Raw genomic sequence first — 27,180 nt, forward strand, 5'->3', positions numbered from 1 at the left:
CCATAGGTACCAGCCAGTTCACAACAGATCCAGTTCAGACACATAATACATTACATTATATTACAAGAGCTAGTTTCCCACTAGTTCAGACCCAGATGCAGCTTTCCAAAAGTAAAACATCATCAAATATACTGATGATGAGTACGGCTTCCAGCTTCTGATGATCAACATGATGTAGGACTAGATATTAGGGTTTCTCAGGACCTTCAGGAGGGCAGAATGCTAAGCCCTGATCTTGTAGTCATCACCGCTAATCGATGTAGCCCGACAATGTTCCATCAGATGCTCCATTAACCCAGACCTGGGCTTGGGCCTACTGCAGTAGGGGCAACGGAACTTGTCCGTCCTCGCGTTGTGGTACATACCAGATCCTTGGGCCCTGATCTTCTCCACCACCTTCTCTTGAAAGGACTCGACGTTCCCCTCGACCACATCATCTCCATATTCATACTGCACACATTAATGACTGACATTAATACATTATGCATTCAAATACTATAAACATGTAAGACTAACTCAATGCATAAATAACATTTCAACTAGGCCTTACCTCGTACGACTCATCTTCATCACTGTCATATGGGTAGAACCCAATCTTGTCCCACTTCCTCTTGTTGCCCACAAGATCCTCCTCCTGCTATATTGTCAAACAAGCACATCAATTACAATGAATTGAATTGCGGTTCAAAGAATGTCATTACAAACAAAATTATGAATGTGAACCACAAAGGTATGTTGCAAGTGACCAATATTGTCAATATATTTTCCAATGCAAAATAATTTAATATGAAACCTATAGATAAACAAATAAAGCTACCTAAACAATTTGTTTTTGCATAATGATGGAAAGGTCCAAACTATATTGAAAAAGTGCACTGGTTACACATGTTATCTATGGTAGGGTTATGAACATAGACTATATATGAAGCTATATATGAACTAATTCATAGACTATATATGAAGCTATATAGATACTAAATAGTAGGGTTATGAACATACAAGTTCATTGATATGTACATACAAATAAATGCTTTCCTTATAAATACATAATCTAAGCAATCAAGCAACAAATAAATGTTGTCCTTCATATATGCTAATGAAAATCCTAGCTGGATTCTTGACATTACCTGGATTAACCCAACACTTTTCTTTTGTGGGTGTCCAAGTTATGAGGTTGAAACTACACTAATCTTTCTTAGATCAAAAGAACATCAAGGCATAGCTAAAAAAGCCTACATAGTTAATTACTTGGGGACATACAAATCCATATTTTGCTTTTGAACATGCATATGTAGGTATAAATCAATAGCCATTCCTCTCTTATGAACCAATGAAATAGGAGTTTTTGACACACAATGCAAATAGGACCTTTATATATAACTTGATAAACATATCAGGTTTTCATTTCATTTCAAATATTAATAAATATTCAGTTCTGAGCAGTTCTGAATGAGCACTCATATGTCAGAATGAGTGAAATGGTGAAGCCTAACTCCTACATCTTATTAAAATACCCTAACTCCAACATCTAATTAAAAAACACTAACTCATAGATCCACTGGATCATTGAATCACAAATTTTACTTACATATATCATTGGATATAAATGAATCTAGTACAAATAACACTAACTCATACATCTAACTAAAATATCCTAACTCTTACTTCTACTGCATCATTCAGTCACACAATTCAATTACATTTATCACTGGCTATAAGTGAATCCAATACAAAAAACCTAACTAAACATCTAATTAATAAACACTAACTACTACATCTACTACATGATTCAATCACAGAATCTATATATAACTGGCTATAAATGAATCCAATTCAAAAAAACCTAACTAATCATCTAATTAAAAAACCCTAACTACTACATCTACTAGATGATTCAATCATAGATTCAACATATATGTGGCTATAAATAAATCCAATTCCAAAAAAACCATAACTAAACATCTAATTAAAAAACACAACTACTACACCTACTGGATAATTTAATCACAGATTCTACATATAACTAGCTATAAATGAATCCAATACAAAAAACCCTAACTAAACATCTAATTAAAATAACCCTAACTACTACATCTACTGGATGATTCAATCACAGATTGTACATACCACTGGCTATAATTGAATCCAATACAAAAAATCCCAAACTAAACATATAATTAAAAAACCCTAACTACTACATCTACTGGATGATTCAATCACAAAATCCAAACTTAATCTTCACTATAAATCAATCAAACATCTAAAAACCCTAATTATCAAAAGGGGATGCAGCAACTAGCAACAACAAAAAACCCTAGCACCTAAATGTACTTCTTAACGGGGGTAACTAACAACGGAGGGGACTGCTGGCAAGGATTACCTGCAGGTCCACGTGCTCGCCGCCGGCCTCCGCAGGTCCATGAGACGGGCCGCTCGACGCCGTTGAAACGTCTCCAACGTATCTATAATTTTTGATTGTTCCATGCTATTATATTATCTGTTTTGGATGATAACGAGCTTTATTTTACACTTTTATATTATTTTTGGGACTAACCTATTAACCGGAGGCCCAGCCCAAATTGTTGTTTTTTTGCCTATTTCAGTGTTTCGTAGAAAAGGAATATCAAATGGAGTCCAAACAGAATGAAACCTTCGGGAACATGATTTTTGGAACAAACGTGATCGAGAGGACTTGGAGTGGATGTTAAGCAATCAACGAGGAGGCCACGAGACAGGGGGTGCGCCCTCCACCCTCGTGTCCCCCTCGTTGCTCCACCGACCTACTTCTTCCTCCTATATATATCCACGTACCCCGCAAACATCCAGGAGTACCATGAAACCCTATTTTCACCACCGCAACCTTCTGTACCCAAGAGATCCCATCTTGGGGCCTTTTCCGGAGCTCCGCCAGAGGGGGCATTGATCACGGAGGGCCTCTACATCAACTCCATGGCCCCTCCGATGATGTGTGAGTAGTTTACTTCAGACCTTCGGGTCCATAGCTAGTAGCTAGATGGCTTCTTCTCTCTCTTTGGATCTCAATACAAAGTTCTCCTTGATTCTCTTGGAGATCTATTCGATGTAACTCTTATTTTTGCGGTGTGTTTGTCGAGATCCGATGAATTGTGGGTTTATGATCAAGTTTATCTATGAACAATATTTGAATCTTCTCTGAATTCTTTTATGTATGATTGGTTTATCTTTGCAAGTCTCTTCGAATTATCAGTTTGGTTTGGCCTACTAGATTGATCTTTCTTGCAATGGGAGAAGTGCTTAGCTTTGGGTTCAATCTTGCGGTGCTCGATCCAAGTGATAGAAAGGGAAACGACATGTATTGTATTGTTGCCATTGAGGATAACAAGATGGGGTTTACATCATATTGCATGAGTTTATCCCTCTACATCATGTCATCTTGCTTAAGGCGTTACTTTGTTCTTATGAACTTAATACTCTAGATGCATGCTGGATAGCAGTCGATGTGTGGAGTAATAGTAGTAGATGCAGGTAGGAGTTGGTCTACTTGTCTCGGACGTGATGCCTATATACATGATCATGCCTAGATATTCTCGTAATTATTTGCTTTTCTATCAATTGCTCGACAGTAATTTGTTCACCCACCGTAATACTTATGCTATCTTGAGAGAAGCCACTAGTGAAACCTATGGCCCCCGGGTCTATTTTCCATCATACAAGTTCCCAATCTATTTTATTTTGCAATCTTTTACTTTCAATCTATATCATAAAAATACCAAAAATATTCATCTTATTATTATCATCTCTATCAGATCTCACTCTTGCGAGTGGCCGTGAAGGGATTGACAACCCCTTTATCGCGTTGGTTGCGAGGTTCTTATTTGTGTGTGTAGGTACAAGTTGACTCGCGCGTGGTCTCCTACTGGATTGATACCTTGGTTCTCAAAAACTGAGGGAAATACTTACGTTGCTTTACTGCACCACCCTTTCCTCTTCAAGGGAAAACCAATGCAGTGCTCAAGAGGTAGCAGGAATGATTTCTGGTGCCGTTGCCTGGGAGATCTACGCCAAGTCAAGACATACCAAGTACCCATCACAACTCTTATCCTTCGCATTACATTATTTGCCATTTGCCTCTCATTTTCCTCTCTCCCACTTCACCCTTGCCATTTTATTCGACCTCTTTTCCATTCGCCCTCCTTTTCCGTTCGCCTCTTTTTCACTTACTTCTTGCTTGCTTGTGTGTTGGATTGCTTGCTTGTCACGATGGCTCAAGATAATAGTAAATTGTGTCACTTTGCCAATACCAACAATAATGATTTTATTAGCACTCCGATTGCTCCTCTTACCGATGCTGAATCTTGTGAAATTAATACCGCTTTGCTGAATCTTGTCATGAAAGATCCGTTTTCCGGCCTTCCTAGTGAAGATGCCGCTACCCATCTAAATAACTTAGTTGATTTGTGTGATATGCAAAAGAAGAAATATGTGGATAATGATATTGTTAAACTTAAGCTATTTCTGTTTTCGCTTAGGGATCGTGCTAAATCTTGCTTTTCGTCTTTGCCTAAAAATAGTATTGATTCATGGAATAGGTGCAAAGATGCTTTTATCTCTAAGTATTTTCCTCCCGCTAAGATCATCTCTCTTAGAAATGATATTACGAATTTTAAGCAACTTGATCATGAACATGTTGCACAAACTTGGGAGAGGATGAAATCAATGATACGTAATTGCCCATCTCATGGTTTGAACTTATGGATGATTATACAAAATTTTTATGCCGGATTGAATTTTGCTTCTAGAAATCTTTTAGATTCGGCCGCGAGAGGCACTTTTATGGAAATCACTTTAGGAGAAGCTACCAAACTCCTAGATAACATTATGGTTAATTATTCTCAATGGCACACTGAAAGATTTACTAGTAAAAAGGTGCATGTAATTGAAGAGATTAACGTTTTGAGTGGAAAGATGGATGAACTTATGAAATTGTTTGCTAATAAGAGATGCCTAGCTAGGGGCGTTAAACGACAGCGCTTGTTGGGAGGCAACCCAATTTTATTTTTGTTCCTTGCTTTTTGTTTCTGTTTAGTGATTAATGATTTATCTAGCCTCTATTTTGGTTGTGTTTTTTTTGTGTGTTTAGTTAGTGTTTGTGCCAAGTAGAACCGTTGGGAAGACTTGGGGAAAGTCTTTTTGATCTTGCTGTAAAAAACAGAAACTTTAGCGCTCACGAGAATTGCTGTCAGTTTTTATTGGAGAGTGCTATTTAGTTAATTCTTTTTGCAGATGATTAATACACAAATTCCTCACGTCAAGCAATTTATTTTAGAATTTTTGGGGTTCCAGAAGTTTGCGTTAGCTACAGATTACTACATACTGTTCTGTTTTTGACAAATTCTGTTTTTCGTGTGTTGTTTGCTTGTTTTGATGAATCTATAGCTAGTAAAAAAGTTTATAAACCATAGAGAAGTTGGAATACAGTACGTTTAACACCAATATAAATAAAGAGTGATTTCATTACAATACCTTGAAGTGGTGGTTTGTTTTCTTTTACTAACAGAGCTCACGAAGATTTTCTTTTAAGTTTTGTGTTGTGAAGTTTTCAAGTTTTGCGTAAAGATTTGATGGATTATGGAACAAGGAGTGGCATGAGCCTAAGCTTGGGGATGACTATGGAACCCCAAGGTAAAATACAAGGACACCAAAAAGCCTAAACTTGGGGATTCCCTGGAAGGCATCCCCTCTTTCGTCTTCGTTCATCGGTAACTTTACTTGGAGCTATATTTTTATTTGCCACATGATATGTGTTTTGCTTGGAGCGCCTTGTATGATTTGAGTCTTTCCTTTTTAGTTTACCACAATCATCCTTGCTGCACACACCTTTTGAGAGAGATACATATGAATTGGAATTTATTAGAATTGCTTCACTTATATCTTTTAAGCTATATAGTTTTTGCTCTAGTACTTCACTTATATCTTTTAGAGCACGGTGGTGGTTTTATTTTATAGAAATAATTGATCTCTCATGCTTCACTTATATTATTTTGAGAGTCCTTTAGAACAACATGGCAATTTGCTTTTAGGCATAATAAAAACTTTCATATAAGTGCATTGAATACTAAGAGAAGTTTGATACTTGATGATTGTTTGGAGATATGGAGATAGTAATATCAAAGTTGTGCTAGTTGAGTAGTTGTGAATTTGAGGAATACTTGTGTTGAAATTTGCAAGTCCCGTAGCATGCACGTATGGTAAACGTTGTGTAACAAATTTGAAACATGAGGTGTTATTTGATTGTCTTCCTTATGAGTGGTGGTCGGGGACGAGCGATAGTCTTTTCCTACCAATCTATCCCCCCTAGGAGCATGCGCGTAATACTTGATTTTTGATGACTTGTAGATTTTTGCAATAAGTATGTGAGTTCTTTATGACTAATGTTGAGTCCATGGATTATACGCACTCTCACCCTTCCATCATTGCTAGCCTCTTCGATACCGTGTATTGCCCTTTCTCACCTTGAGAGTTGGTGCAAACTTCGCCGGTGGATCCAAACCCCGTGATACGATACGCTATATCACACATAAACCTCCTTATATCTTCCTCAAAACAGCCACCATACCTACATATTATGGCATTTTCATAGCCATTCCGAGATATATTGCCATGCAACTTTCCACCGTTCCGTTTATTATGACACGCATCATCATTGTCAAATTGCTTTGCATGATCATGTAGTTGACATAGTATTTGTGGCAAAGCCACCGTTCATAATTCTTTCATACATGTCACTCTTGATTCATGGCAATCCCGGCACACCGCCGGAGGCATTCATATAGAGAAGCCACCGTAATACTTATGCTATCTTGAGAGAAGCCACTAGTTAAACTTATGGCCCCCGGGTCTATTTTCCATCATATAAGTTTTCAATCTATTTTATTTTGCAATCTTTTGCTTTCAATCTATATCATAAAATATCAAAAATATTTATCTTATTATTATTATCATCTCTATCAGATCTCACTCTTACAAGTGGCCGTGAAGGGATTGACAACCCTTTATCGCGTTGGTTGCGAGGTTATTATTTGTGTGTGTAGGTACGAGGTGACTCGTGCGTGGTCTCCTATTGGATTGATATATTGGTTCTCAAAAACTGAGGGAAATGCTTACGCTGCTTTACTGCACCACCCTTTCCTCTTCAAGGGAAAACCAACGCACTGCTCAAGAGGTAGCAGCCGTCACGCTAAGCTCCGGCACGACGGAGTCCGCCACGGCCACCTTCTTCTCCTCCAGATTCGCCGCCGCAACGACCGATCCAACGCGTGGGGATGCAGCACCTCCTGCACCTCCGACGAGGGCCTGGACGGCATCTGCCACGGTCTCCGTGCCCGTCTTCTTCAGATCTCCGTCTGCGACGACGGCTTCCCCACGACCTTGCTCCATCCGAGCAAGAAGCAAGCAGGAGGAGAGAGGGAGGCGGTGGTGGTGAGCGAGCAGCTGGGGTGGCCGATGAGGGAGACGATGAGGCAGAGGAGAGAGGAGGGAGAGGGAGGCGATTTGGGGGAAATGGGGTGGGCGATGTGGTCGGTGCCCGTTCCCCTCCTCTTATACTCGGGGCCTTTTTTTGGAAATTATCCACGCACACGACCGCGGGGAAACGGAACCGCCAGCGTATAATACACGTACACGCCCGACGTACAACAGTACACGGGCCAACGCGGGCTCGTACAGGGCTCTATGACTGGTCTACGCGCGCTCTACGTCCACCTGAAATGACCATCGTGCCCCTCGTTACGAACCGCCATCGACGCATCTGGACTGTCCTTGTGTTTTTCCACTCGCGTTCAGATCCGGGGGGAGCACCGGAGGAGAAACGAAGCTCAGCGAACAACATTTCAGAACAAAAAAAGGTCAGCTAGCAGCATGGTCTATCGACGGGCTTGATAATGGCTTAACGTTTAGTGTGCACACATATTTCTATATGTGCAATTGCTTAGGTCATTAGTCTGAATAATTGAGATCGGTACAACTAAACCGACCGAATAATCATGTAGCCAAAGTCTACGCACTGGGAATCTTTTCTCAACGCTTGTGCTCCTCGCGTATCGTTCGGCTTAGGGCACATGATATCTGCGTGGCTAGATAAGCTAAGCACCTGCATGAACTGCAACTTAAAAAAAAAAACTGCTTGACGTGTGTCTCTGGTTGTGGGGTCGTTCCTAGCGCCTGTGTAGCTTCGTACCGGCCAGCGATATTGCTCCATGCTAGGCCACAACACGCCACTGTGCCTGCTTGAGTAGCATAAACGGAGTACATAGTTGCAAAATGAGTGCACGCCCATACTAATTATTTTGATTTTTTATTGAGAAAAACTAACTAATTTGATTAGTCAGCGTTTCAGCTGATCCTGTCGATATAATTCCGCCTTTAGAAAAAATCCACGGCTGCTTTGTTTGGGCCATTGGAGTCACTCCTCTATCCTCTGGCCTGTGGGCTTTTGCTGGTGCGGTGGAGGAGGCAGCAGAAGAAGCGAAACGAGGCGGAGCCAGCTGTTTTGATTAGTCCCACCTCGCTTGGCCAGGGGAGTGAGGGGAGGGAGCTGGGCTATATAAGAGGATGTGGTGCGACAGGCGGAAGGCACGCAGCTGCGTGGTGAGCACATACCGAACTATTCTTTCGCCTTTTACTCCTTCCGTCTACTTGTCGCAGATATGGATGTATCTAGAACCGAATTACTTGTCGCAGGTATGGATATATTTAGATATATTTTAGTTCTAGATACATCTATTTCTGTAAAGAGTAATTTAGGACGGAGGGAGTATTAAAAATACTATGTGAACGTCACACTAAGCAGTATACCTTAATTTTTAAAGGTTGTCTTTTTCCTGTGAGAAGGCCCCATCAAATCTGAATTTTAAAGTATTTGGTGGTCCTTGGTCAAAATGCCTGAAAAAATGGTTTGATTTTGTGATGGCTGGTAACCAGCTACGGTCAGTGCATTTGCAAAAAAAAAAAAAAGCTATGGTCAGTGGACTCGTTGTATATACTCCCTGGTTCTTTGTCTGGGCAGTCACTGGAGACTGCCAACGACCGGAGCAGGAAGGACCGGGAGTGGTATAGCTGAACATCCCGTGGGCCTTGTCACTTACAAGGCCCAAACATGCAAAGCTAGACAGAGCGAGTGAGTATAAATCAAAATGTTTCTAAAAAAAGAGGTATAAAAGAAGAAGAAACTAACCTCGACAGCTGTAGCCGAGTCTCTTCCACACACGAACGTGCGTGAGCTGAGCGAGGTGAATTTCGCATGAGGCTACGCTGCCTTCTCCTTAACACATTTCACATGTGGCCCTCGTTAAACGTTGAGTCATGGCGAGGCAGTGAACCTTTTGTCCATGCGAGCAAATGTCGCGGTGAAATCAAGAAGACGCGTGTTGACCTCGTTCGCGATTGCGGGAAACAAATGTCGGGATCGGGCGAGAGATTCCGTCAAATTCCTTTAGTTAGCCCATTAACATCCTTCCATCCCTGATGTCTGATGAGATGCCAAAGGATAAACTTGTCCCGAAAAGAAAAACAAGACGCTGAGGATAGTGAGATGAGAAGCGCTGGGTCGCTGTCCTTTGCTTGCTTCATGAGAATGGAACGCGGTTGCTGATGGAGGCCGGTCACATTACTTATAGTACATAATGCTCGCGGTGTTAGACGTAAGATGGAACGGTTTGGTTGATTTGTGCGCGGTGCCGACGTACGTCCGGCCGGTCGATCGATAGCTACATCCATCGGTAGGCTGGGTTAGCGATCAGCTTCAAGCATGGAGAGCTTCCAATAATTGGACATTTCATCTTTGGCGGTCGATTGGCCATCTCATCATCCTTGTAAACCACATGCAGTATGCAGACTCTCGATGCCCTCAAGCCAGGAGAATATAATACCAGCAGCTACTAGTACCATATACTCAGTACGATCTGTAGACAAGGATATATAGCATCCTGCTACAAACAACTCTTACCGAATCAACGATGATCGGAACAATGCATCCAAAATCTCACAGGAAATGAATTTTCTATGCGAGTCGCCTCCCCGAGAAAGAGAAATATTGGAAGCTTATGGAACTTCACATGTCACTAGGATATCACTGCCCCCCAAATCCAAATGCGTACTGCACGCAGCGATTAGTCTACGGATCGAATAAAGAAGGGGCTCCTAATCGTTGATTAATGCGGCTAAACAGCTGGACTCCTCGTTGGACAAGCTGGAGCCTCTTGATCCCTACGTACACACGCCATTCTTAATGCTCAATCATGCTCTTATACCACATGCAGTTGCTTGCTTTCAGTTGTTGTCAGTGGTGGTGGTGATTAACTATACTCGTGCGCCCAATAGAACAGTTCATGGAGAGGGCAGGCCAATGGCTCAATCCAATCTACATCCCCCTCTCTTGCCTGCCTACTCATCCGGGATTTCTTTGTGTTCTTTTGTGTATTATCAAGTCAAAGGCGTTAGAGGTGTACTTTTAACATAACATCACAAACTAATACTCCCTCCGTAAACTAATATAAAAGTGTTTAGATCACTACTTTAATAATCTAAACACTTTTATATTAGTTTACAGAGGGAGTACTATTCTTGCTTCTTGGGGATGATGCATAGATCAGCGTCAAGATCTTGGAACAGTGGCCTGGAGTTGAATGCCGGGGCTGCCTTTCCCAGCTGTCCCGTGTAGAGGTGGTGCCTGCTGATTATTGCTTGATCTGGATCGATCTGTGCAAATAATTGTGTGCACTCACTAAACTAGTAGGTCATAGAGACATGTTAGATCGTTTCATTCTTGTAAGAATGTAAGATATAGCTGAAGAAAGTCAAAATCTGTCCGGTTATGCATTGGGTTTCACCGATGAAATCGTACATGCCTCCCCAAAATATATATCAAATGTGTTGGTAGTGCTTGTGTTTAGCTTTGAGGTGGAGCTGATCTTTCTTTCTTTTGCCATGACGCCCACAAATGTCATTCCATGATGAAGCTTTACAAGCACTCAAAATATTTATCAAAATTTGCCACACAAAAAATCTATTGTTTTTACTATTAGCTCATTTAAGCTCGTGAGCGGAAGAGCATCTTTTGTACCCTGCAGCAAACAACGTCTCAGTTTTCCCCAGACTCAGGAAACACATGTCCTCGTTCAGAAGATCAGATCCCGGTGAACTTTTATTTACGGGGATGCAACGTGATATCCAGCTAGCGTGCGGCCAGAGCATCTGCACGACTGCAGCACCACGTACAGTACGCCGCCGGTCAGTCGTACGGTTGTACATTCAAGTACTACGGGTGGGTACGGTGTCCTTTGACTTCTTCTCCCTGTCCTTTGCGTTTGGATCCAATATACCAGCCCGGATCTTCTAGCTGTTCTCTTCTGCGTGCATGTGCTCACAGGCTCAAACTCATCATGGTCGGTTCTGCTTTGCTGCAAGAGTTGCCACACATTTGCCTCTTGGGTTTTGACCACCGCGCGCACACGTCAACTTCCTGACCTTGCATACACACCTAGTACCTTACTTGGAATGTTTTGAACTGAAAAAAACTGCTGATAAGAGCATCTCGACACTGACCCGCAAATCGGAGAGTGTATCCGTCCGCAGATAGAGAGAGACCAGTCCATAGACACGAATGTGAGAGGCGGTCATCAAAAGCTATCCACATACATTTCAAATAGAATCTAAAATTACCGGACGAATTACACGCAAACCGGATGGTTTTCATTGAAATCAGACAAAAACATTTACATTTCGAAAATATTTAACTAAACAGTACTGGACAAGGCTAAACGTACTCTAATGTCAGCCGTACCGGATCTTCATTCCCACGACATGTCTTCCCCATGTCCTGCAGGCCGCTCGTTGGATTGCACGGAGCCATGGATAGATATGCTTCAGAGAGAGTGGAAGACATTGCAAAATCTCGTCTACTTTCCGACGTTTCACTTCTGACACGTAAAATTGTTTTTCGTCATGGAAAATACCATGTGACATTTTCCGGCCTTCACCCCCATTGTCACTGAAGCGCCGCCACAAAAAATAAAATCTTGACACTACCACTTCCTTCGTCATTCAAGATTGTGTCTTAGGTGATGAACCCAAATTTGTCACCTATGTGCATTTTCGTTGACGGTCGTGAATGTCACCTATGATAGGCTAATCGGTCGCCTAAGATCGTTTTGGTGACGATATTCCATGTGGGTCCACCGTGAGTATTATCACCAACGGCCCCGTCGGTAATAAGTCGGCATCGGTTTTGACTAGTCAACGCTGCTGACATATGGGCCGAGAAGATGCTGACCTAGCTACTTACATGTGGGACCAAGCATTGTTTTTCTGGGACGATGTGTCATTTGACCGGTCAAGGATTGACATGTGAGCCTATTGCAGTGCTGACATGGATGCTGGCAAGCAGGTCTATACGTGGGCGACGTGGATTCTTACTTATGGGTCCATACGATTCTGACAACGTGCATAACCGTCACAGTATTTAGGCACGACCAATTTGTATTATATTGCAAAATTGTAATATTTGAATTTTTATATGAATTTGTGCAAAATTCAAATTTGAATGTGAATTGAGCTCTTGCTGCTGCTTTTATTAAACTACAAACTTGACAGTTGTCAAACAGATTGTCTGAGACATTACAATAACCAACCATGGGGTAGACCGCGGTATAAAATTAGACACATGACTTAGTTTCATTGCTCAGATGTACTCATCGGATCCTGGCGATGAACTTTAGCATTCCATCAATATAATCAAGCCTCTTTTTGAGAGTCCAGGTTTTCTCTTCCTTCACATTCTTGACCAGTTCAGATTCTTCATGTTGCTCTACAAGGGCAGTGTTCATAGATTCAAGACTGCATACTGATACGTCTCCAATGTATCTATTTTTTCTCATGCTTTTTCTCTTGTTTTGGACTCTAATTTGCATGATTTGAATAAAATTAACCCCGAATTGACGCTGTTTTCAGCATAACTACCATGGTGTTGTTTTTGTGCAGAAATAAAAGTTCTCGGAATGTAACGAAACTTTTTGAGGATTTTTATACCAATAATAAGAATTTTTGGAGCCAAGACCCACCGGAGAGGGGCCCCTGGGTGGGCACAACCCACCAGGGCGCGCCCCCCTCTCCTGGTGGCCCCGCTGACGACCCCCTGATACTATAAATTCACATATTTCCAGAAAAAAATAAGGAGAAAGAATTATCGCGATCCACGAGACGGAGCCGCTGCCAGGCCCTGTTCTTCCTCGGGAGGGCATATCCGGAGTCCGTTTGGGGCTCCGGAGAGTGGGATCTTCGATCTTCGTCATCACCAACCTATCTCCATCGCCAATTCCATGATGCTCCCCACCGAGAGTGACTAATTCCTTCGTAGGCTCGCTGGTCGGTGAGGAGTTGGATGAGATTCATCATGTAATCGAGTTAGTTTTGTTAGGGCTTGATCCCTAGTATCCACTATGTTCTTAGATTGATGTTGCTATGACTTTGCCATGCTTAATGCTTGTCACTTTGGGCCCGGGTGCCATTATTTCAGATCTGAACCGTTTATGAATTCATCATTATATCCATGTTTTAGATCCGATCTTGCAAGTTATAGTCACCTACTACGGTTATGATCCGGCAACCCCGGAGTGACAACAACCGGGCCCACTCCCGGTGATGACCGTAGTTTGAGGAGTTCATGTATTCACTATGTGTTAATGCTTTGTTCCGGTTCTCTATTAAAAGGATGCCTTAATATCCCTTAGTTTCCAATATGGACTCCGCTGCCATGGGAGGGTAGGACAAAATATGTCATGCAAGTTCTTTTAATAAAGCACGCATGACTATTTACGGAATACATGCCTACATTATATCGATGAACTGGAGCTAGTGCCGTATCGCCCTAGGTTATAACTGTCTCATGATGAATATCATCCAACAAGTCACCGATCCAATGCCTACGAACTTTTCCATATTGTTTCTGTTAAGTTACTACTGCTATCATCACTGGTACACTTGCTACAAAATTACTGCTATCACTGTTACTGTTACTATTGCTACTATCACTACTATCAAAACTATCAAACTACTTTGCTACTGATCACTTTGCTGCAGATAATTAATCTCCAGGTGTGGCTAAATTGACAAGTCAGCTGCTAATACCTTCAAATATTCTTTGGTTCCCCTTGTGTCGAATCTATAAATTTGGGTTGAATAGTCTACCCTCGAAAACTGTTGTGATCCCCTATACTTGTGGGTTATCACATACCTCCCAAGTTGTCTCCGGTTTATGGGAGAAAATGCTCCAGACCGCCGAACTGAGCGATGCAGGATCACGTTGGATGATAAAACACGTCCGGACCGTGCATTCCGGATGGTTGCGGTCGGTTTGAGGGTCGGAGTTGAAGATTTCGTAATAATCACTAGCTACAAATCAAACCTTTTTAAATCTAGGACGTCTGCCCTATAGCCGAGAAAATATAAATGAATGTGTGTGCAATGCAGATAATGGGAGTACCAACAACTATGGTTACCTATGTTGGGGAACGTTGCATGGGAAACAAATATTTTCCTACACCCACCAATGTCAATCTCGAAGATGCACATCTATGAGAGGAGAGATTGGATCTACATACCCTTGTAGATCGCTAAGTGGAAGCGTTAATAAACGTGATTGCTGTAGTCGAACATCTTCACGATCAAATCACGATCCGTCCACGAACTCCCGATCAAGTGTCAAACGGAAGGCACCTCCGAGTTTAGCACACGTGTGGCTCGGCGGCGTACTCAACTTCTTGATCCAGCAAGCGAGAGAGAGGGGGTAGATGAGATTGGAACCAACACAACGATGGTGGTGGTGGTGGCAGCGAAATTCCGGCAGGGCTTCGCCAAGCGCGCACAGGTAAAACGTGGGAGGAGTTGGGAGAGGTAACGGGCAAGGGTGGCTGCCCCCAACACCTCCCCACCTTTATATAGGCTTGGAGGGGGCTGGTGGCCTGCCCTCCAAGGTCCTAGGGTCGTTGGCCAAAGGGGGAGGAAGGAAATCCCACCTTTCCTTCCCCACCGATCGCTATCCCCCTTTTTATGGATTCTGATCTTAGCCCTAAAAGAAATATGCCCTAGAGGCAATAATAAAGTTGTTATTTATATTTCCTTATATCATGATAAATGTTTATTATTCATGCTAGAATTGTATTAACCAGAAACTTAGTACATGTGTGAATACATAGACGAACAGAGTGTCACTAGTATGCCTCTACTTGACTAGCTCGTTAATCAAAGATAGTTAAGTTTCCTAACCATAGACATGAGTTGTCATTTGATGAACATGATCACATAATTAGAGAATGATGTGATTGACTTGACCCATCCGTTAGCTTAGCACTATGATTGTTTAGTTTATTACTATTGCTTTCTCCATAACTTATACATGTTCCTATGACTATGAGATTATACAACTCCCGAATACCGGAGGAACACTTAGTGTGCTATCAAATGTCACAACGTAACTGGGTGACTCTACAGGTGTCTCTGATGGTGTTTGTTGAGTTGGCATAGATCAAGATTAGGATTTGTCACTCCGTGTATCGGAGAGGTATCTTTGGGCCCTCTCAGTAATGCACATCACTATAAGCCTTGCAAGCAATGTGACTAATGAGTTAGTTGTGGGATGATGCATTGCGGAATGAGTAAACAGACTTGCTGGTAACGAGATTGAACTAGGTATTGAGATACCGACGATCGAATCTCGGGCAAGTAACATACCGATGACAAAGGGAACAACTTATGTTGTTACGCGGTTTGATCGATAAAGATCTCCATAGAATATGTGGGAGCCAATATGAACATCCAGGTTCCGCTATTGCTTATTGAGCGGAGATGAGTCTCGGTCATGTCTACATAGTTCTCGAACCCATAGGGTCCGCACGCTTAACGTTCAATGACAATCGATATTATGAGTTTATGTGTTTTGATGTATCGAAGGTAGTTCAGAGTCCCGGATGTGATCAAGGACATGACGAGGAGTCTCGAAATGGTCGAGACATAAATATCGATATATTGGAAGGCTATGTTTGGACATCGGAATGGTTCCAGATGAGTTCGGGCATTTATCGGAGTACCCGGGGGTTACCGGAACCTCCCGGGGAGTCAATGGGCCTTATTGGGCCTTAGTGGGAGAGAGGAGGAGGCGGCTAGGTGGAGGGCGCCCCCCAAGCCCAATCCGAATTGGGTGGGGGCCGCCCCCCCTTTCCATCCCTCTCTCTCCCTCTTCCTTCTTCTCCTACTCCAACTAGGGAAGGGGGGAAACCTACTCCTACTGGGAGTAGCACTCACCCCTTGGGTGCGCCATAGAGAGGGTCAGCCCTCCCCTGCTCCCCTCCTTTATATACGGGGGAAGGGGTGTTGGGGAACGCAGTAATTTCAAATTTTTTTTACGCACACGCAAGATCCATCTAGGTGATGCATAGCAACGAGAGGGGAGAGTATTGTCCATGTACCCTCGTAGACCGTAAGCGGAAGCGTTATGACAACGCGGTTGATGTAGTCGTACGTCTTCACGATCCGACCGATCCTAGTACCGAAGATACGTCACCTCCGCGATCTGCACACGTTCAGCTCAGTGACGTCCCATGAACTCTAGATCCACCTGAGGTCGAGGGAGAGTTGCGTCAGCACGACGGCGTGTTGACGGTGATGATGAAGCTACTGGCGCAAGGCTTTGCCTAAGCACTGCTATGATATGACCGGGGTGGAAATCTGTGGAGGGGGGCACGGGACACGGCTAAGATCAACTTTGATGTGTTCTAGGGTGCCCCCTCCCCACGTATATAAAGGAGGGAGGGGGAGGACGGCCGACCCTTTAGGCGCGCCAAGGGGGGAGGAGTCCTCCTCCTAGTAGGAGTAGGACTCCCCCCTTTCCTAGTCCCACTAGGAAAAGAAGGAAGAGGGAGAAGGATAAAGGAAAGGGGGGCCGCCCCCCACCCAATTCGGATTGGGCTTGGGGGGCTCCACTTGTCTGCCTTCTCTTCTCTCCCACTAAGGCCCAATAAGGCCCATTGACTCCCCGGGGGGTTTCGGTAACCCCCCGGTACTTCGGTAATTGCCCGAACTCACCCGGAACCATTCCGATGTCCAAACATAGCCTTCCAATATATCGATCTTTATGTCTCGACCATTTCGAGACTCCTCGTCATGTCCGTAATCATATTCGGGACTCCTAACTACCTTCGGTACATCAAAACACATAAACTCATAATACCGATCGTCACCGAGCGTTAAGCGTGCGGACCCTACGGGTTCAAGAACTATGTAGACATGACTGAGACTTGTCACCGGTCAATAACCAATAGCAGAACCTAGATGCTCATATTGGTTCCTACATATTCTACGAAGATCTTTATCGGTCAAACCGCATAACAACATACGTTGTTCCCTTTGTCATCGGTATGTTACTTGCCCGAGATTCGATCGTCGGTATCTCAATACCTAGTTCAATCTCATTACCGGCAAGTCTCTTTACTCGTTCCGTAATGCAACATCCTGTAACTAACTCATTAGTCACATTGCTTGCAAGGCTTATAGTGACGTGCATTACAGAGAGGGCCCAGAGATACCTCTCCAACACACGGAGTGACAAATCCTAATCTCGATCTATGCCAACTCAACAAACACCATTGGAGACACCTATAGAGCATCTTTATAGTCACCCAGTTATGTTGTGATGTTTGATAGCACACTAAGTGTTCCTCCGGTACTCGGGAGTTGCATAATCTCATAGTCATAGGAACATGCATAAGTTATGGAGAAAGCAATAGCAACAAACTAAACGATCATCGTGCTAAGCTAACAGATGGGTCAAGTCAATCACATCATTCTCTAATGATGTGATCCCATTCATTAAATGACAACTCTTTGTCCATGGCTAGGAAACTTAACCATCTTTGATTAACAAGCTAATCAAGTAGAGGCATACTAGTGACACTCAGTTTGTCTATGTATTCACACATGTACTAAGTTTCCGGTTAATACAATTCTAGCATGAATAATAAACATTTATCATGATATAAGGAAATATAAATAACAACTTTATTATTGCCTCTAGGGCATATTTCCTTCAGTCTCCCACTTGCACTAGAGTCAATAATCTACTTCACATCGTCATGTGATTTAACACCAAAAGTTCACATCTTTATGTGATTAGTTCACATCTCGATGTGACTAATACCCAAAGGGTTTACTAGAGTCAATAATCTAGTTCACATCGCCATGTGATTAACACCCAAAGAGTGATCATGTTTTTCTTGTGAGAGAAATTTAGTCAGTGGGTCTGCCACATTCAGAGCTGTATGTATTTTGCAAATTTTTCTATGTCTACAATGCTCTGCACGGAGCTACTCTAGCTAATTGCTTCCACTTTCAATATGTATCCAGATTGAGACTCAGAGTCATCCAGATCAGTGTCAAAACTTGCATCGATGTAACTCTTTACGATGAACTTTTTGTCACCTCCATAATTGAGAAACATATCCTTATTCCACTAAGGATAATTTTGACCGATGTCCAGTGATCCACTCCTGGATCACTATTGTACCCTCTTGCCAAACTCTTGGTGAGGTACACAATAGGTTTGGTACACAGCATAGCATACTTTATAGAACCTATGGCTGAGACATAGGGAATGACTTTTTATTCTCTTTCTATTTTCTGCCGTGGTCCGATTTTGAGTCTTACTCAATTTCACACCTTGTAACACAGGCAAGAACCCTTTCTTTGCTTGATCCATTTTGAACTTCTTCAAAACTTTATCAAGGTATGTGCTTTGTGAAAGTCCAATTAAGCGTCTTGATCTATCTTTATAGATCTTGATACCCAATATATAAGCAGCTTCACCGAGTTCTTTCATTGAAAAATTCTTATTCAAGTATCCTTTTATGCTATTCAGAAATTCAGTATCATTTCCGATCAACAATATGTCATCTACATATAATATCAGAAATGCTACAGAGCTCCCACTCACTTTCTTGTAAATACAGGCTTCTCCAAAAGTCTGTATAAAACCATATGCTTTGATCACACAAACAAAGCGTATATTCCAACTCCGAGAGGCTTGCACTAGTCCATAAATGGATCGCTGGAGCTTGCACACTTTGTTAGCACCTTTTGGATCGACAAAACCTTCTGGTTGCATCATATACAACTCTTCTTTAAGATATCCATTAAGGAATGCAGTTTTGACATCCATTTGCCAAATTTCATAATCATAAAATGCGGCAATTGCTAACATGATTCAGACGGACTTAAGCATCGCTACAGGTGAGAAGGTCTCATCGTAGTCAACTCCTTGAACTTGTCGAAAACCTTTTGCAACAAGTCGAGCTTTGTAGACAGTAACATTACCGTCAGCGTCAGCCTTCTTCTTGAAGATCCATTTATTCTCTATGGCTTGCCGATCATCGGGCAAGTCAACCAAAGTCCACACTTTGTTCTCATACATGGATCCCATCTCAGATTTCATGGCCTCAAGACATTTTGCGGAATCTGGGCTCATCATCACTTCCTCATAGTTCGTAGGTTCATCATGGTCAAGTAACATGACCTACAGAACAGGATTATCGTACCACTCTGGTGCAGATCTTACTCTGGTTGACCTACGAGGTTCGGTAGTAACTTGATCAGAAGTTTCATGATCATCATCATTAGCTCCCTCACTTACTGGTGTAGGAATCACTGGAACTGATTTCTGTGATGAACTACTTTCCAATAAGGGAGCAGGTACAATTACCTCATCAAGTTCTACTTTCCTCCCACTCACTTCTTTCGAGAGAAACTTCTTCTCTAGAAAGGATCCATTCTTAGCAACGAATATCTTGCCTTCGGATCTGTGATAGAAGGTGTACCCAACAGTCTCCTTTGGGTATCCTATGAAGACACATTTCTCCGATTTGGGTTCGAGCTTATCAGGTTGAAGCTTTTTCACATAAGCATCACAGCCCCAAACTTTAAGAAACAACAACTTGGGTTTCTTGCCAAACCACAATTCATAAGGTGTTGTCTCAACGGATTTCGATGGTGCCCTATTTAACGTGAAAGCAGCCGTCTCTAAAGCATAACCCCAAAACGATAGCGGTAAATCAGTAAGAGACATCATAGGTCGCACCATATTTAATAAAGTGCGGTTACGACATTCGGACACACCATTATGCTGTGGTGTTCCAGGTGGCGTGAGTTGCGAAACTATTCCGCATTGTTTCAAATGAAGACTAAACTCATAACTCAAATATTCACCTCCACGATCAGATCGTAGAAATTTAATTTTCTTGTTACGATGATTTTCCACTTCACTCTGAAATTCTTTGAACTTTTCAAATGTTTCAGACTTATGTTTCATCAAGTAGATATACCCATATCTGCTCAAATCATCTGTGAAGGTAAGAAAATAACGATACCCGCCACGAGCATCAACACTCATCGGACCACATACATCAGTATGTATTATTTCCAATAAGTCTGTTGCTCGTTCTATTGTTCCGGAGAACGGAGTCTTTGTCATCTTGCCAATGAGGCATGGTTCGCAAGCATCAAGTGATTCATAATCAAGTGATTCCAAAATCCCATCAGCATGGAGTTTCTTCATGCGCTTTACACCAATATGACCTAAACGGCAGTGCCACAAATAAGTTACACTATCATTATTAAACTTATATCTTTTGGCTTCAATACTATGAACATGTGTATCACTACTATCAAGATTTAGTAAAAATAGACCAGTCATCAAGGGTGCATGACCATAAAAGATATTACTCATATAAATAAAACAACCATTATTCTCTGATTTAAATGAATAACCGTCTCGCATCAAACAAGATCCAGATATAATGTTCATGCTCAACGCTGGCACCAAATAACAATTATTTAGGTCTAAAACTAACCCCGAAGGTAGATGTAGAGGTAGCGTGCCGACGACGATCACATCGACTTTGGAACCATTTCCCACGTGCATCGTCACCTCGTCCTTAGCTAATTTTCGCTTAATTTGTAGCCCCTGTTTCGAGTTGCAAATATTACCAACAGAACCAGTATCAAATACCCAGGCGCTACTGTGAGCATTAGTAAGGTACACATCAATAATATGTATATCAAATATACCTTTCACTTTGCCATCCTTCTTCTCCGCCAAATACTTGGGGCAGTTTCGCTTCCAGTGACCAGTCCCTTTGCAGTAGAAGCACTCAGTCTCAGGCTTAGGTCCAGACTTGGGCTTCTTCACTTGAGCAGCAACTTGCTTGCCGTTTTTCTTGAAGTTCCCCTTCTTCCCTTTACACTTTTTCTTTAAACTGGTGGTCTTGTTGACCATCAACACTTGATGGTCCTTCTTGATTTCTACCCGCAGCCTTTAGCATTGCGAAGAGCTCGGGAATCGTCTTATGCATCCCTTGCATATTATAGTTCATCACGAAGCTCTTGTAGCATGGTGGCAGTGATTGAAGAACTCTGTCAATGACAGTATTGTCGGTGTCAAAACCGGCGGATCTCGGGTAGGGGGTCCCTAACTGTGCGTCTAAGGCGGATGGTAACAGGAGGCAGGGGACACGATGTTTACCTAGGTTTGGGCCCTCTTGATGGAGGTAATACCCTACGTCTTGCTTGATTGTTCTTGATGATATGAGTATTACAAGAGTTGATCTACCACGAGATCATAGAGGCTAAACCCTAGAAGCTAGCCTATGGTATGATTGTCTGTCGTCCTACGGACTAAACCCTCAGGTTTATATAGACACCGGAGGGGGCTAGTGTTACACAGAGTCGGTTACAAGGGAGGAGATCTACATATCCGTATTGCCTAGCTTGCCTTCCACGCCAAGGAAAGTCCCATCCAGACACGGGACGAAGTCTTCAATCTTGTATCTTCATAGTCCAACAGTCCGGCCAAAGGATATATTCCGGCTGTCCGGAGACCCCCTAATCCAGGACTCCCTCAGTAGCCCCTGAACCAGGCTTCAATGACGACGAGTCCGGTGCGCAGTATTGTCTTCGGCATTGCAAGGCGGGTTCCTCCTCCTAATACTCCATAGAAGATTTTGAACACCAGAATAGTGTCTGACTCTGCAAAACAAGTTCCATATACTACCGTAGAGAGAATAATATTTTCACAAATCTAATCTGCTGACGCGTTCTGACAGCACGACGTCATGTCATGGCTCGGTCATTATTCGAACCATTTTTCTCAACCAGCACCGCGCATAACATGGGGTGGTTTTCTTGACACGTCTTGTCAAAGCAGAGATCGTGTCCCCCGTATTACGGGATTCTCATCAATACGGACGTGGGTAACCCAACCACGCCATCAATTATGGCGCCTGGGGAATAAGCGGTTTTACCAGGCAAGTGGGGAGACGCATCGCCTCTTTCGCCCTTATAAAGGGACAAGGATTTACCCCCCTTTACCCACGCCTTCTACCTCCTCGCTTATCCATTCTCACGCACTCGAGCTCCAGCGCTCAAGCTCGCGTTCTTCTTCTCAAACCACTCCAAGCATGTCCGGAGTAGGAGGCAAGTGGATGGTCTCCTCTGTCACGGAGGAGAACATCGCAAAGTTACGGGTAGCCGGATACCTGGCTGCGGATATCGCGCACCGGCTGCCAGACGCAGGGCAGATCGTCCCTACGCCAACCCATGAGAGGGTAGTTTTTCTTACCCATTTCGTCCGCGGACTGGGATTTCCCCTCCACCCATTTGTCCGCGGGCTCATGTTTTACTACGGGATGGATTTTCATGATCTGGCCCCCAATTTCATCCTCAACATCTCGGCGTTTTTCGTCGTGTGCGAGGCCTTCCTCCACATCAGGCCCCACTTCGGCCTATGGCTGAAAACCTTCAATGTTAAATCGAAGGAGGTGGGTGGCCAGCAAGCAGAGTGCGGAGGTGCCATGGTGGGAAAGATTCCTAATGTCACCTGGCTCGAGGGCACCTATGTGGATACCATAAAGGGGTGGCAATCGGGGTGGTTCTACATCACCGAGCCGTGCGACTCCAACTGGGTGGCAGCCCCCAAATTTCGATCCGGAATCCCCATGCGGCTCACCTCCTGGAAAGAGAAGGGCCTGTCCTGGGGTTCTTTGGTAGAGCTGACCGGACTCCAGACCTGCATCAGGAACATGGCGAGCAAGAAAATCAAGCTCGTCAACGTGGTCCAGGTCATGCTCTTCCGCCGGATCCTCCCGTGTCAACGATGGGCATTTGATTTGTGGGAGTTCGACTCGGCCAAGCACCAGACGCTGCGAGAGCTCTATGACACGACGCACGAAGACGTCTGGAGGGTGCTATTCAAGGGTGCCGAGGTACCTCCTTCCCTCACCAAGGATCGCGGACTCAGCGCAAAGCGTCGCGCCAATCCGGTAAGTTTTTATATCTCACAGGGTATTTATTCACCCCGGTTTAGTCATATACAGGATCTAAGCTTCTATGTCATTAACAGGACTGGATAAAGACAGCGGAGCAGCTTGATTGCCCAGCCCCCCTGCCCGAAGATCCTGCAGACGCTCTCCTAACGGAGATGCTGACTCTAGCACCTTACAAGGTGCCGGTGAAGAAGACCAAGAAGAATGCCGCGGGGACCCGAAAGGGTCTCCGACGCAAGGTTGTATCGGACTCATCGTACGATGACTCCGACGCGCACTCCTCCCACGAAGACGAGGAGGAGGAAGAGGAAAGTTGTCCCCCCAGCCGGGGGAGACAATAAAAGGAAGGCCGACCCAACCGAGGAGGCCGAAGGGCCCAAGAAGGGAAGGACCCTCCATCCGGACTGCTCCACTACGGCCGCCCACAACTACGATGAGTGGTTCCCTAGGGACAAGCCCCTGGTGAAGTTGTAAGTATCCGGATACCATAGTAATTCATGGTATGTTTTATTGCACTGCTTCTACTTATGCCGAATATGATTATGTAGCTCGTACCGATCCCGTATCGACGTATCTTCGTCGGACGGTTCTTTGGACTTGTCGGATATGAATAGCGATTCACTTCCGACTGCCTCCACCCCTTGCCCTGCAGACAATGTCGAAGTTTTTTCTCAACAGGCACCGAGCCAAGGGGAGGTAGTCCTGGGGGTGCCTCGAGGCGACCTTCTGGATCCTGGGCGCAAAGGGAGAAAAATCCCCACGGGCTCCAAGTTCGGCCCCCAGCCGAACACTGTGTCGGAACCTTCGATGGTTCCGGACTCCAGCAAGCAACCCCCCGTTAAGAGGGGCAAGCCGCCCGTGCTGGTGTCCTCTGTCCATCCAGAGGCACCGGACAACTTGCTGGAAGCGCTTTGCGGCACTTCCATCGACGAAGAGCACCGCACTATCATAAGTGCGGTGATCGAGAAAGTTCAGTCTGCCAAGAACAGACTGACCGAAGCTTGCGCCAGCCTCCTAACAGGCTTTGAGGTAAGCAATGAAGATATAGGAAAATATGACCGCATGGACAATAGCCCCTGATGCTCTGTCCGGCGTTCGGAAAGGAAGGCCGAATAGAGGATCAAATGATAACTCAGGAGTCTAATCAGAAAAATGTCTATTTGTATGTGCAGGCTTCACTACTGGCCACTACCGCACGTACTACGGAGGTCTATGTGCTGAAGCAGGACATGGAGCGGTTCGAGGACGATCTCGGCCTTACCAAGAGGCAGCTCGAGGAGAACAAAGGTAAGCAATACCCTTGTCTATGTATTTAAAAATAAGTTCAGGTGTAAAGTAATAGGATCATCATGGTTTTGCCAGGGGCCACGACCGAAGTGGCAACCCTGAGGAAGGCGCTATCCGAGGCCGAAGACAAAGCGGCCAAGGAGCGCATTGAGCGGGAGAAGCAAGAAGCTCGAGTGGGTGAGGTGCAGCAAGAGCTCGATACTCTCGCCAAGAAGCACGAGTCCTTGGAGCTTGACTCTAAGACGCGAGAGTCCGAGCTCGCGCAGGCGCTTGAAAGCGTTCGGAGCGCCAAGGCTGAAGCCCACAAGGCCCTCCAGAAGATGGATGCGGTGAAGAAGATAGCAGCGGATAAGGAATTCATTATGCAAAGCAAGCATGTGGAGGAAACTTTCCTTTTACTTACCCGAGTTCGGAGTTCTCAAGGGGCGTTCGCAGATCTTCCCCGCAGTGTACTGGATGCCGCGGAGTTTTACCAAGCTCAGGAGGGGAGCTCGACGGAGAAGTTGTTCTGGTCTCAGTATACTGGGTCCGAACACCCCGTGCCCTTGAGCGACCAGTTGAAGAAATTGGTCGAGCTTCACAAGGCGGCCGAACAGGCCATGAGGGGCCTTATAGTCCGGATGTGTCCTGGCGAGCCCCTGCCCGGCAGCTACTTCGGTCTGGTGAGGCGGCTTGTGGATGCCTGCCCGTGGCTTGAAGTCATCAAGCGGTCTGTCTGCATCGAGGGTGCGCACAGGGCTTTTGCCTGGGCGAAGGTGCACTGGGCGAAGCTGGACGTCATGAAGCTGGTGAAGGAGGGGCCGCCGGAGGGCAAGGAGCATCACTGCCCCAAAATGTATTATGACAGTGTCCTGAAGGGTTCCCGCCTTGTGGCGGATGAATGTGCCAAGGATGTAATTTTTGAATGAACATGCTCATGTGATCCTGTAATATGAAATGAGTTCATTTGCGCCATGCGACGCTTTTTAATTTAAAATATTACCTTCTGTGCGACCGTTTATAAAATCTGAGAGTTGGCCAGTCGTCGGCTTCTGCCCCCATGTAACTAGTACTGGGGTGTTCGGGATAAACCTGAGCACTCTTTTCCCAATTTTGGGTCCGTCAAGGGAGGTGTTCAGCGCAACGAACCAGGCAATCGGACTTAAGGCTTTATCACTCTCACTTAGCCAGAAAAGTCTACAATTTTAAATTTTGGCGAAGCCCCTAGTATTCGGAAGGCCGAATTTGGGGCGCTATACATGCCTAAGCCGGACAAGGCCGACTCCTCGCCCGAAGCGGAAAAAGTCTTTAAGGACTTGAGACCTCTCGAACAGCGACCAGTCTCTCGCCTTATCATGACAACCAGTTTTCAGCTTTATCTACTGAGGTGTTCGTCCGGGAGAACCGGGACACAATCGCAGTAGTTCTCCCACCGCAACCTTAGCCGATATAGCGGAACGTAAGGTACCAAATCACGGGAGCCGGGCAAACCCAACTATTGACCCAAGACATGATTCGGAGCTGATGCATATAATGCTATAAGTTCGGGGTGCCGCACTGTCGAAAGTGTTCGGACTTCTCGCACCGTATTATGGGGTATATGAAAAGCCCCTGGCGTACTGACCGTACCCAAATGTAAGGGTACGTATTGTCATAAATGAACATATGAGAAAAAAGGATGAATAATGCAATAATAGACTAATGCTATGCATTGTTATTTAAATAATACGTCAAAGCGTATTGGTACAAGTGGTGCAATAAGCAAACAGTAGGAATATTTGACATGTCCTATCCAAGGGCAAGCTGCGTATAGATAGTAGAAAGCGGGTATATCGATTATTATTAGAGACCACCTGAGGGTTCCTGTGTACATCTTAGCTTCTTGCCCTCTTGGTTTTTCCTTCCTGTAGTGTGCCCGGCCATCATACTGCTGGACAGGGCTTCCAGAGAGTTAGGTCCTGAAAGAGAAAAAATGATAAAGGTATACAACCCCTAGGGCAGTTAAGCCGCATTGTGGGACGTGCCTTGATCGTGCCCCCGCCTATGTCCATGGTATTTTCAGTGCGTAGTTATGTACGCGCAGCACGGATTTCGTCGCTTGACTGGGACTGGGACGGGGGCCGAATTGCTAGGCGAGCTCTGAACATGCCAGGCGATCCTGTTGCACTTTACTCCGGACTCGCTTGAAGGTGTCTGGGGGCTGTAGCGCCGAATTAGTGGTGTGCCTTAAAAGGATGCTTTGTGCTTCTGCTGCGAGGGCCGCAGTGTGCTCTTCTGTTTGGAGCGAGCGTTCTGTGTTTCCATTCACTGTTATGACCCCCTAGGTCCTGGCATCTTGAGCTTGAGGTATGCGTAATGTGGTACTGCATTGAATTTTGCAAATGCAGTTTGTCCGAGCAGTGCATGATAGCCACTGCGAAACGGGACAATGTCGAAGGTTAATTCCTTGCTTCGGAAGTCGTTCGGTGATCCGAAGACCACTTCCAGTGTGATTGAGCCTGTGCAATGGGCCTCTACA

The 27,180-nt window shown here is 44.4% G+C and overlaps 1 protein-coding gene and 1 long non-coding RNA gene across 3 annotated transcripts; one reads left to right on the top strand and one right to left on the bottom strand.

The window, feature by feature from the left end:
* Window positions 1-222: 222 nt before the first annotated feature.
* LOC147984159 (uncharacterized) lies at window positions 223-7,416 on the bottom strand. The gene is made up of 4 exons (XM_087539695.1): window positions 7,218-7,416; window positions 2,381-2,451; window positions 551-634; window positions 223-450 (listed from the first exon to the last, which is right to left on the bottom strand). Exons 1-4 carry the CDS (start codon window positions 7,414-7,416, stop codon window positions 223-225), a joined length of 582 nt encoding a protein of 193 aa, XP_087395821.1.
* Window positions 7,417-8,615: 1,199 nt separating this feature from the next.
* On the top strand, window positions 8,616-13,579 carry LOC147984160 (uncharacterized). Of its 2 annotated transcripts, none has more exons than XR_015615036.1 (2): window positions 8,616-8,718; window positions 10,579-13,579. It is a non-coding gene; the product is annotated as an uncharacterized LOC147984160 (long non-coding RNA). The 2 variants fall into 2 exon arrangements; XR_015615035.1 differs by having other exon boundaries at window positions 13,015-13,579.
* Window positions 13,580-27,180: the final 13,601 nt, after the last annotated feature.

The sequence above is a fragment of the Triticum urartu genome, chromosome 2A (genome assembly GCF_056163025.1).
Source record: "Triticum urartu cultivar PI428250 chromosome 2A, HENAU_Tu73, whole genome shotgun sequence".
Taxonomy (NCBI): domain Eukaryota; kingdom Viridiplantae; phylum Streptophyta; class Magnoliopsida; order Poales; family Poaceae; genus Triticum; species Triticum urartu.